General features: G+C 39.9%; 1 protein-coding gene across 3 annotated transcripts in view; it reads right to left on the reverse strand.

The window, feature by feature from the left end:
• The window catches only part of ALDH1A2 (aldehyde dehydrogenase 1 family, member A2), a 56,329-nt gene that overhangs the window by 2,395 nt on the left and 41,885 nt on the right, over positions 1-12,049 (reverse strand). For all 3 annotated transcript variants that reach the window (XM_010288498.1, XM_010288499.1, XM_010288500.1), the window contains 5 exons: positions 9,375-9,477; positions 6,527-6,711; positions 5,624-5,788; positions 5,025-5,182; positions 4,146-4,220 (listed from right to left, as the gene is read on the reverse strand). In XM_010288498.1, coding sequence (XP_010286800.1) covers positions 4,146-4,220; positions 5,025-5,182; positions 5,624-5,788; positions 6,527-6,711; positions 9,375-9,477 — 686 coding nt within the window. The remainder of the gene's footprint in view (positions 1-4,145; positions 4,221-5,024; positions 5,183-5,623; positions 5,789-6,526; positions 6,712-9,374; positions 9,478-12,049) is intronic.

Raw genomic sequence — 12,049 nt, forward strand, 5'->3', positions numbered from 1 at the left:
TTGCACATACAGTGAAAGAGCATTCAGCCTGCTCAGATTTCCACTAGATGTACGTAGAAGACGTCTTTTTGTCCTGGCACAGCATCTTACATAAGATCCTCTATAATGCTAGAAGCTAGCCACTTACTAGGTCCCAGTCATCTGACACGTGGCTCTGAGCGGTACACGTTCTGCTATGGATAAATTATGCTTAAGAAATGGGTGTTTCTGAATGCTGTGTAGATTTTGTGGTAGTCAGCTCCCGCCTGGCTCATCTCTTCGGCAACTCTGCTGAGGTTTACAGTGGCTATTGCATGGCTTCTTGGGAGTTATGCCTGTCTTCTCTGAAGTATAGGTATTTGCATTTTGCTGTGCATATTCTGAGTAATGGAGGTGTAATATGTCTGCTGGATGCTGTGTATGTAGAGCAAACAATGTCCCCACCTCAAAACATGTACAGTCCAAGTCTGGAAGTAGAGTATCTCTTTGATATGAACTCATACGAGGATTCTTTTGCACAAGCTCTTACAGACATTTGTTTCTTGGTTAAAATCTTATCTCCACCCCTAAAACACACACAGTACTGCTCCCTTACTTATATTAAAATCTAAAAAGTGCTGACATGCATGTCATGTTAGCATGTTTACTATTTAACACTGCCTTCCCTCTGGATGCCCCTGTGCAGAATTTAATGCCAACTGCACCATGAAGAGTATTTCAGGGGAATTCCTCAGAATGTCCTTCTAGTAAGTGTTGTGAATAAGAATGGAGTGAGCGGCCACTGTTCAAAGCAATTAAACCCCTCTGTATGCCCCCAGTGTTGCATAGGCTACTTCGTATTTATCTCTACACTGCAAATTTTACATTGGGGGCGGAAGTCCTGTAACCTTCCTTGGAAAGTTAAATCATTTGGGCAGAAATAGGAGCATTTACCAGCCCATTTCACTCCACCTGCAGTTTTGAAATCTTTCTGATGTGCCTGTTGGCTTGGTAAGTCTCACATGTGATATAGTGGTTGATGCTTAACTCAGAGTGATGATTCAGTAGGCAATGTAAGATGTACCAGAGTCTAAGTACATGCAAAGAAATATATTAGTAAAGATATTCTGACATGTGAAAAGTTCCCATTGATTAGGACCACTCCACCCCCAGCCTTCAGTAGAAAGTGGTGAATTTGTCTCCAAAGAATAACCAAAAACTTTAGCTATTTATCAGACTCAGCTGAGCCACAGAACCATTCCCTTATGGCTCAGTGGAAGCTGTCACCAAGAGCTGCATGGAGCCCAATAACTAATGCTAGTAAGTCTCTCTGTGTGAAAGTTTCTGCTTGGTCCAGTAGACTGCGGCTTGGCTGCAGACACCTGTTGCACACATTTTTGCAAGTCAATAGATAACCTAGCCAACAGAGTATCCAGCGCCTTCATGCATATCCCAGCTGCCACTTGGTTTCTTATCTTGGTCTGGCAAACAAAATTGGATATACTTATTGTCTGTTTCTTCAGCTCAGGGCTTCAGGGCCTTATGCATTTCTTTTCTGTCCGAAAGTTTGGAAGTGGACAGCTGTGATGAATTCTAAGGCAAGTATTTTTTTAAAAAAAAGTTTTTAAAAAGCTGCTCTTGCTGAATAGGAAGATGGGTTATTCCAGACATGCAGAGCAGAAGAGTTAGCGCGTGTTCAGTTAAAGGCCTTGCTTGTCCCCACAGCCTAATACAGGGAAGTAGGGAGCAATAACATCCTGTTCTATGGCCACTTTGGGTCTTCTTGGATTGCAGTTTCGTATCAGGGTGAGAACAAGGGTTGTGTCTGTGAAAAGGAAGGAGTCCACAGGTCAAGTTTGCTTTGGTTGTGTAGGTATGAGGGGAGGGGAACAAATTGCTCTTCAAAAAGAAATACTGCATACTGTCTTCCCTCCCTCAGTCCAAGAGAAAAAAATGGGAAAGAAAAGAAGGAAAAGAATTATAACTCCAATCCATTCCCCTGCTTGCACTTATTTTGGGGAATGCAGCTATGCACTGCTGTAGCTCTGAGCTATCCAAACAATAATAATTCCTGTGACATTAAAGGATAGCTCTGAAGTAGAATGGTACCTCCTTTCCTTGAAGACATTTGGACAGAGACCAGAATTTTGGGGGACTTTAATATTAAACAGCCACATAGGGCTTTCTGGGATGAGTCACCTGATTTTTAGTTACAGGAGTGAAATTTTACACCACTCAGGTAGTGATAAGATGCTTTAAAGAAGTGTAAATATAAAAAAATCCTTCTTTTAGACTCCTTTAAGAATACAAGAACGTTTTAAGTAGCCTTAATGTAAACAGAAATCAGTTGTATTGTGTACATGAGTTCTGGTCATCTAGTGGTATGCACATACCCTGCTACATTTTGTGGGAGTGCAGAATGACTCTAGTAGATCTCAACTTTCTGTGTTCATTTTTTTCCCCATGTGTGATAAAAATATGTGAATTCAAATGCAGGAGCAAAACAAGTCCCAGATAATACAGTGTTAGCACAGGCAGCACAGTGGCACAATTATGATCTGGCTGTAACATAGTATTAAGCTTAGCAAGGACACACATATGTATGGACACTTTCTCTTTTTTTTTTTTTTTTTGTTCTTTAGTTGCCTGACAACATTATTTATGCTGTAAAATGTACCATTTAAAAACAGGAGTCTAAGAAACTGTGGCATTTTAATAAAAAGTATGCAGATATTAATGCATGGGGTGAGGAGGTGAATTAGAAGGTGATACCTGATCAAAGACGTTCTGAAAGGAGTAGAATAATTACTCAAAAATAGGTTTTCAGGCATCTTTGTGAGATAGAGATTATTGCCATTCCAAACATTTATTGTTTATGGTGAATGTTCTCAAAGCTGTAAATGGGAATCAAGTATACAACTACCATAGATTTTTCTGCAGGAGCTGGGGTGCTGCCTGGTTTCCTCCCTTGTCAAAAACTCTATGATACCAATATGTGAATATTTTGCTTGCACAGTTAACCTCCCTGAAGTCAATGGGGTCACCCTTGGGTGTCAAGTTACTCATGTGCTCTATCGAGCGTAGTAGTTCTAGAATATTTTCACAATGATAAGAGTTAGATGAGCTGACATATTTATGCCAGTGTGAGATCACCTCATAACTCATGAATGTGGAGAATAGCATGAATGCGTTATTCAAAGTACTCCCTAATGAGGGAAAATATTTCAGACTACGTAGAGCTTATTTTATAGATCAAGTTGTATACTTCCACATATTTAAAGTTTTAAAGAGTTTGACCTTACTTTAGTTTTACTGCAGAGTTTGCCATTAGCCATGAGCTATTTTGAAAGCTTAGGTGAGACATATCTGGTATACATGCCTCCTGCACAGGAATTAATTGAATCCTTTGTATGCGTAACCAATCTGGGGCTGATGCAATTGCTAAACTTCCTTGTGATTGTTATGAGAATTAAAAACTGGTAAGACTTTAAATTAGGTACATGGGACAGTATTTGAGTGTGGAGCTCCATTTCAAAATATTTGGCACTTAGTTCTAAATGTAATAAAGACAGACAGAAAGCTTTGTAATGGAAGGTGATTTTTTGAAAGGGGTGTAAGCACATTTGTCTATCCTTCTCTAGGCCTGATTTCATTTAACATTTTTTATAAATCTGGAAGAGATAGATAACATTTTAATAAAATTCAGATGCCCCTATATTAATAAATGTAGGAAAAAGTAAAGAAAAGAAACAATAGCAAGACAGGCAAAATACATGGCAAAACAACTCTGAAACAAATACACCAAACCAGTCAGCAAGCACACAGCAGTAACAAAAAGAGAATCTTTCTGTAAAAGTGCTCGTTAATATGGCTAAGAAAAACTCACAGAAAACACAGGTTAAAAGTTCAGAAAAACACTAAGAAATTTTCAGTTCCTTTCAGAATTAGAAGGGAGCTCCAGTAACTTGTTCTGCTATGACAAAAAGGAAAAAAAAAAAGCAAGGAAAATGGTCTTACCATGTAAATCAATTTCATTTGGAACTGGCAATGATCATCAGTCATCCTATATTATGCCCTCATCCTCAGATGGGGGTATTTCCTGATCTTAATTTGCATGTAAGGATTCAGTAATGTTTATCAAGTTGTAGAGCTGTAAACAGTTTAGAAGACAGCAGTGTAATACTTACATCTCTCTCCCATTGCCAGACATTTTGAATCCTCCAAAAGGACTTTGGGCATTTAAGGCATTGTAGCAATTTATCCTGTAACAGGAAGAGGTATTAAGTCCAACTGTGCTGTCAGAAACACCTTGGGACAACTCAGGGAGAGGCTGAAACTTGTGGAGCTAAGGACACTATACCTCTTAGTAATAACAAACGTGTCTCCTACTGAAAAGAAACAAGGGATTTATGCCACAAAAAAAACATTCTGCTCCTTAACTCATAAGGAGAATGGGATTTGGCCTGTGAGGGCTGGAGGAGGGCACCAAACACTTGGACTCAGCTTCAGTAATGAACTGTTAATCTGCTGACAAACCGCAGTGCCACTTTATAACACAGAGCTATTAGATTTGAATTTGTTCTTTTTCTCCCTGCTTTCTCGTGGATCTTTAGTTTACCCAGGCTTGACATACCAAATTCCAAACTATTAAACTCCAGAAGTGGCATTACCTATTTCTAAGAACTATAGAGAAGAGGTGTCCCCTCCGTTCCCTAATGTTGTAGAAAGTACATGATTCTTTGCGCCTTTAGCAGAAACCTCACAAGATTCCTCTGCTACACAGAAAGGATCATTTATACTCTGCTTGCTTTGTTTTCAGTAGTGCCATTCGACAGTGTGGTTTCTAATGGGAAGGCAGGCACCTTCCACTTTTCAATAGCTTTCACCCGTGGTGAGCAGAGTCACAACACCTCCCTACAGCTGTACCGTATCTTGGTTAGTGATTCACCACTAGGATGGTCTAGATAAACATTTTTCAGACAGAGGTTGCAAAACTGAGGTGCCATAATGATAGTGAGTCAAACTCTTTATCTCCAAAAGCAGGAGTATGATAACTTCTGCCTTACCAGACTGTCCCAGCCTGCATTGCTGAAGAGACTGTCAGGGCCTTGTTTATGTCATTTGTAAAGACAGCAGCTACCAGCCCAAAATCAGAATTGTTGGCTCTCTCTATAACTTCATCCATGGTTTTAAATCTCAGTATTTCTTGAACAGGCCCAAAAATCTGCAACAAAGATTAATCATTAGTTAATAAAGCAGCCCACTCGGAGGCATTCTATTCCTTTTTTTATTCTGCTTTTTTAATTGTCTTCTCCCTCCTGTTGTATTCTTCACAAATTCCCACAGCAACTTTTAATAGTGATAATAGCTGTCTGTAAAACTGCATGGATTTCCCAAAGCAGTTGCTTCAGCGGAACTCATCCATTCTTCCCTTATCTCTTCTGTGAGGCCTGAGACTGTACAGCCAATGACAAAAATTGAGCTTCTTTACCCAACTGATGTTGTCAGTTGCTGTGTGCATAAGGAGTTCTGAAAAGACTTTACTTTTTTTTTTAATATAGTGGTAATTTTCATTCTAAAGATTTTGTCTTAGGAACTAAACAAAAGAAAAAAAAAAATCAATTTTAGGACATTCTAAAATGATCTTGCCCGTATCTGTGGATACCTCCTCCTTGGCAATCCGCATGTCATCTGTTACATTGGAAAACACTGTAGGTTCAATGAAGAAGCCCTTTCTTCCTAGCCCTTTACCGCCACATTCAAGTTTTGCTCCTTCAGTAATGCCGCTTTGAATCAGTTCCAAGATTTTGTTGTATTGTTTTTTATCAATCTGAAAGACAGAAGAAGCCATTTGACTTGCAGACTGTGCACTTGACAATCAAGTCAAAATTGGTTTTTAGGGAAGTCGTATCCCAGTGAGTAGACTCACACTTATATTCACTACTCTTTGAGCTGGAGATGCCAAAGATCTACAAATAGATGCTGACTCTAACATAGGGCTCAGTATTCTTAAGGATGTGTCCCCTTGCGTACGTGGCTCAACCCACATTCTTGCTAAGCAATCTGGTTTACAAGGACAAACAAAGCAGATCATTATTTTTGTCACAGGTTAACTTCCTGCAAATGGTATAAGACCAGCTGATTATTAGCAGCAGGAAAATTTTCTAAATTTCTAATTCTGCCCATCTTTTGCTTAGAATTCCTGTCTCTCTAGTGGTGTACAAGCACAGTTATGGTTGTAGACAGTTCTTGAAAGTTAAGTGCCCACAGAGACTTTGGAGAGCTTCTCACAGTTTACAGGTGTATCTTGGGGGCTGAAGATCGGAATTTTGCTGTTAAAGCTGGGAGGCAAACTTACTGGTATTGAATATGAGAGCTTGTACTTAACAAGAAACACCTCTGAGCTGTACAGATTATCTGCTCCTTTAGAATTTTAATCTTTAAAATGTTCATCATGTCAGCTACCCTGGAGTGTGAGTGAGTATGCATTGACTGACCTCTGTCCTAGTAGAGTTTAAATGCTTACAGGCACCTTCTGGGCTGTAGAGCCGAAGCCCTATTCCTTTACCTGTGGACCTTGTTCCGTGGTTGGGTCAAAAGGACTCCCTACTACTCTCCTCTTTGCACGTTCTACACTTCTTCGAACAAACTCTTCATAGATTGATTCTTCCACATAAATCCGTGATCCTGCAGTGCAGCATTGACCTTGATTGAAGAAGACCCCTTGGTGAGCTTGCTCCACAGCATAGTCCACTAAAAAAACAAGACAGCAAATATTGCTCTGAAACATCACAGACCCATCTGCTGTTGCATCAGTCAGTGTCATGTGTATTACATAGTGCCATGTTCCCAAAACTTCAAGGCACAAGTAGGATTTGGTTAAAACAAAACAGTGACCAAATCAAAACATACTGTTTTGTGTCAGGTCATAAATGAAGATGATTCATTTTCTTTTGTGTCATAATCCCTGTAAAAATACGGACTTTTAAAACATGTCTAGAGTTAATTTTTTTCCCCATTTATTCCACGCTGGACACAGCTGTATTGGAGGGATATTAGGAGCATTACAAGTGTTTCAGAAACACTAGATTTCAAGGGACCACTTAAGACTGCCTGGGGTCAGTAGAGGTGGGGAAAATTTGTCTGTTTGCACTTGCTTTAATACTGCATATGTGAGAATTACAGCCGACCAAGTACTTGAGAGAATTTGACTTTGATAATGGAAGACCTATCCTTCCCAAAAAGCCACATTACTTTTCTGCAAGACAGGAACATCTTCTTGGCCTATAGAGGTGACAGGGTAAGGCTTTAGAAATATAGGTCAGCTATAGAATAACCAACCGTTGATCAACTATCAACCTCCAACTTCTTTGGAGGTAAAATTGACACGTTGACTATCCAAGCAGGAGAGAGGATCCAGTCATATTTAGCCATTCATAGCAAAATTCTCCCATTGAGTGTAACAGCTGACAAGTCTATTGAATTTATCCTTAAACAGTGATGCCCTACAGCACTGTAATAGCTCTGTTACCAGCTGTAGCACTTCGGAACATTGCTTAAAGTATAATCTTTTATGGAATAAACAAATCAACAGGGCTTTACTTCCAGCACATCCTAGACACCTCCATCTAACAGAAATGTTTTGCTCTGCCCTCAGCGTGGTCTTGAAACAAAACTATATACAGTGTTCCCTGGATCACATTCAAATTTTCCCAGGCTGCTCCATGGAGATTGAAAACACTGGCGGATAGAACTCATTAACTGATGTTCCTTCCTCTGTTGTTAACGGTTTTTCACCATGAAGGGCTCTAACCATTCTTCCCTGTTTTTTTGGTGCGCTAAACATTAAACAGCTTTGCCATGCGTTCTGCTAACTTTTCGCATGCAGTGTTCCTCCAACAGAACAAACAGCTCCTTTGGAATGGTGAGCAAATTGTCTGCTGTTCTTAAATAATCAGAGCTTTGAAGTCTGAATCTCAGGTCAAGTGCTGATGGTTGTAATTATGGGAGGACCAGAGAGCTTTAGGATTATATACTGTAGAACAGTCCTGAACAGACTTCGCTCTCCTCTGTGCCCTGTTATTGCCCTGTTGCCTGCAATTTCTCCCTTGGTCCTCAACCTTACTTGGCAGGTATAGCAAGTCACAGATAAACTACAGCTCTGTGTGGCAGCTAGGAGCATTTGTCCTTGCCCTGTGGAGGGCCCCCAGCATACATTACTCTACTAGAAGTGTTCAGGTGATCCAGTCTGAGTTAGTAGGTTAGGGATATTTGAGATGATGTGATTTCTGGTGGGAGATGGAGATAAGTAACTGGGGTAGAAGGCTGTAACATCTGTATCTGGCTTCAGTTGACAGGAGGCTTTTTAACTTACCAGGATGACTGTGGCTGTAATTTAGATGCCCAACTTGGCAGAACATTTCTATGTAGAAAAGCTGCAGAAAGTTCTCAAGCTTTCCCTAGTCTTTCAGACATTGGTAAGTTTTGAAAACAAATATAGGATCATAACCGACACTTGTAATTCATCCTTTTCAGAATCACTCTTCTATTCACTTTCTCCTTTTAAATTAAAAGACCAAATCCTTATATGACTATTTATTTGGGTTACAAAGTTCTCAGAAAATGCATTTAGTACAGTGTGCCTGCACACAGCCTGAAACAATAGCTCAAAGCAAGGTGTGAACTGTCCCATTCATCTTAATGGGGTGTTAACTTCAAAACCTCCTGCTGACAATTTAGATATCAACATTTTTAACTATTTAATTGCTGATCATTTAAGCAGAAACTTCCAGTTTGTGTTTTTATCCTGTCCTAAATGGCTGTCCTGTACCTTCTCAGGTGCCAAAAATCTCAGCTGCACCATCATCCAGCTGCCAAAATCCTGAGCTCTCTGCTGACAGTGGCAATGAGGATATTTCAATACACAATTCTTCAATTGTGAAAATTTAGAAAATTGGATAGTCTCTACTTATAGCTACTAATCAAAACAGTTTAACAAAGGAATACTGCACTGACTAGATTAGCCACTCAAGGGTAAATTAAAGCCCTCTGTTTTTATAATTGCTGTGAAATAAAAAAATCACCAAATTTCCAGTTTTAAAGCACCTTGCTGCAGAGTTTAGGATGACAAATGTGTATGGGACCATGACTGTGACTAACACCATTTCTATATATTTGGTTCTAACTTCTTCCTGTTTTCTTATTGTCTATGAATTTGTGGGTGAAAATGTTATCTTTTTATAAAAAATAATCACACCTTAGGCTGCTTCTGTAAGATTGAGAAGTGCAATTAGATACAGCTGTATTGGCCCATTTCACTTTGTATGAAAGATACGCCCTAAAATGAAGGGGGAAAAAAAAAAAGACACCACACAAACATGTTTTTAAGAAAAATATGCAAGTAAGTGCTGACTTACAATCAGCATCTGCAAAAATAATGTTTGGGCTTTTCCCACCCAGCTCCAGTGTAACTCTCTTCAAATTACTCTTTCCAGCTGCTTCTTGGATCAGCTTCCCAACCTGAAAGGAAATGGAGACACATTTTACAGGGAATGTAGTCATACATTTAACAGCCAATGTTGGCTATCACTGGAACAGAGCCTTAGATAATCCATCAGGTTCTTCAATCCAAACAGATTCTCATCAGCAGTGGACAGCTTTCCAGGTTTTTTTTCTAGAAATTGAGAGGGGATAAGGCACAGCACAAAGTGTTTGTACCCTCCACCTGTTCACATCTATGCTAAAATGGCTTGGGGCTTTCTTATAGGGTGCTTTAGGAGGGTTGAATTAAAAATCTGAAATTGGTGTAACTAGAATTACTTCCATCCAAACTAGTGGCATGTTCACAAAGTTTTAGATACTATTATTAAGAGGTTTAGTTATATAATTTTCAGTGGAAAAATCAGATCTGATATCTGAGTATGTATTAAGCATCTATTAAGCTTATTATTAATTAGTAATAACTGCTATCATACTTCTTTGAATAGTCCAGGTGTTAGTTACTGCGTTTAGAATTCATTGCACTCTGACTACTTACAGTAACTAAACTGCTAGCCAGCCTGTTTGTAGGAGGGCATTTGTTCTTCTCAAAATACAAAGTTTACAGTGCCCGAAGGTTTAAGTAATTTGACCATAAAGTCATAATCCAGAATATGTCAAATACTCATGAAATCATCAGTCTTTTCTGCAGGATTAACAGCACACAGCAGAATGCCAAGTAGGGCAAGAAGTTAAAAAAGCACCATCCCAGACCTGACCCTCAGCTGCCCTACAGATAATCTTAATATGGGTTGAGGAGGTCAAAAGCACCTCCAAAATGTTTTTGTAGATTGTGGGTCAGCTGGAGCAGAATGCAGCCCTGTGGCTGCAAATTGCAGATCTTGCCAAGGAACATGAGGGTAGATGAAATGGAGTAGCAATGTGACAGCTACATATATGATGTGTTTCCACACCAGTACAATTGGAGAGACAACTGTGCTCCCTGGAAATTCTCCCCTCCCTGGATCAATGAATCCAAAATAGATCAGATTTTATACTGTTGCAGTGTAATTATTCCCATTTTGCAGCTAAGAAAGTAATCACAGGTAGATTTAGGCCCCTACATGGTAGAACACAGGATTAAAAGTATCTATTGAATATTGAGAAGCTTGAGAACCTTGCCAAGTGCTTTCTTTTAACTGGGACATGTGTTCAAGTCACATAGAAAGTTAGAGGTGAAGCAAGATGGGAGTGATTCCACAGTTGGACTTTTTCTCCTTGTAGTACACTGGTCTCTCTAGCTGTGTTCTGTTTCTAAGGTCAGGTGAGTGAGACTCCCTCCAGTAAGGGGTTAATGGATGAGAAGCTGAACCTTTTCAGGAACTGAAGGCAGTCTGCTGGAGAAAGTTAAGTCAGCACTGGAGTAATCAGAAAGCAAATGAAACAGAAACCAGGGCCCCCAACAGAAAAAACAAAGCAAAAACCCCACAGGATAACGAAGGAATTGTCAACCACTTCATGTACCTTTGTGATTAACTGTTTATCTGGTGATACCACAGTCGAGTGTGACTGAGGTTATTTCTTTTTAAAAAATAATTTAAATTAGCTTCTTTTCTTTACCTCTGTATTGATGGAATGGAGTGTTGACATTATCATGAAATTCCTTGCATATCCCCTTAATTGGAGCTGATTTTATTGCTACATTTGACTGACAGCCAGAAGTGAACATGAAAAAGGAGGACCCTTTCTGCCCTCCACCCCCACCACATACATTGAGCACATCATCTGGAAATTCCAATCTCTGAAACTGTGCTGAAAATGTACACTGGAAACCAGTAACAGTGCTCTGTTTATAGCCAGTGCCAGCCAATGCCATTCACAGCCTCGCTGCCTTGAACCTCCCTCTCTCAAAGAACAATCATCACCTATTTCCCCTCAAAAATTCACAAAGAGCCGAACAGACCAAGGAGGCCAGAGCCACATGTCCAGCCTACAATCTCTCTGCCTTACATTCTATCACTTTAATGTTAAAACTCTTTTGTCCTTATAAGTAAAGATTTTGAAAGGATTCTGTGCAAACAAGTGATTGGCAAATACGCAAGTCCAAACACTACGTGTATGGCAAGTACTAAAGTCCAGTTGGAGACAATGGTGTTAATTTGAAAAAGTATGGTCCCAAGCATTGTTAATGCAGGGAGGTGGTTGTCAAGTTTCCAAGTATAAACTTAACAGACAGCTTTGCTGTGTCCTTGCCATTAGAAATCAGCATAGACATCAGGATGGTAGGGCTCGTGCTGCTACAGCATTTTTGTTCACTGTGCTCCTGTTGTGCCATGTGTGCTTACAGGTTGAGAAAAGTCTTAGGGAAGGCACCAGCACTGTGATTATTTAGGGACAAAGGCAGCCTTTTGTGACTGACCCTCTCTTTATGGCGAAAGGCAGCATGAAAGGGATAAGTGATAGTGTTGCAATCTGTATGGTCTTTCAGTACATGCTTCCTGTGGTGTCTCTCAGCTCTATCTGTGAGCTCCCAACAGGCACCACAGCCTTGCAAGAGAACACTGGAAGAGAGGACTCCCCCACAGATAATGGAGCTGTGGGATTATTCAGCAGG

This window comes from Phaethon lepturus, unplaced genomic scaffold, assembly GCF_000687285.1.
Source record: "Phaethon lepturus isolate BGI_N335 unplaced genomic scaffold, ASM68728v1 scaffold5226, whole genome shotgun sequence".
NCBI classification, from domain to species: Eukaryota; Metazoa; Chordata; class Aves; order Phaethontiformes; family Phaethontidae; genus Phaethon; species Phaethon lepturus.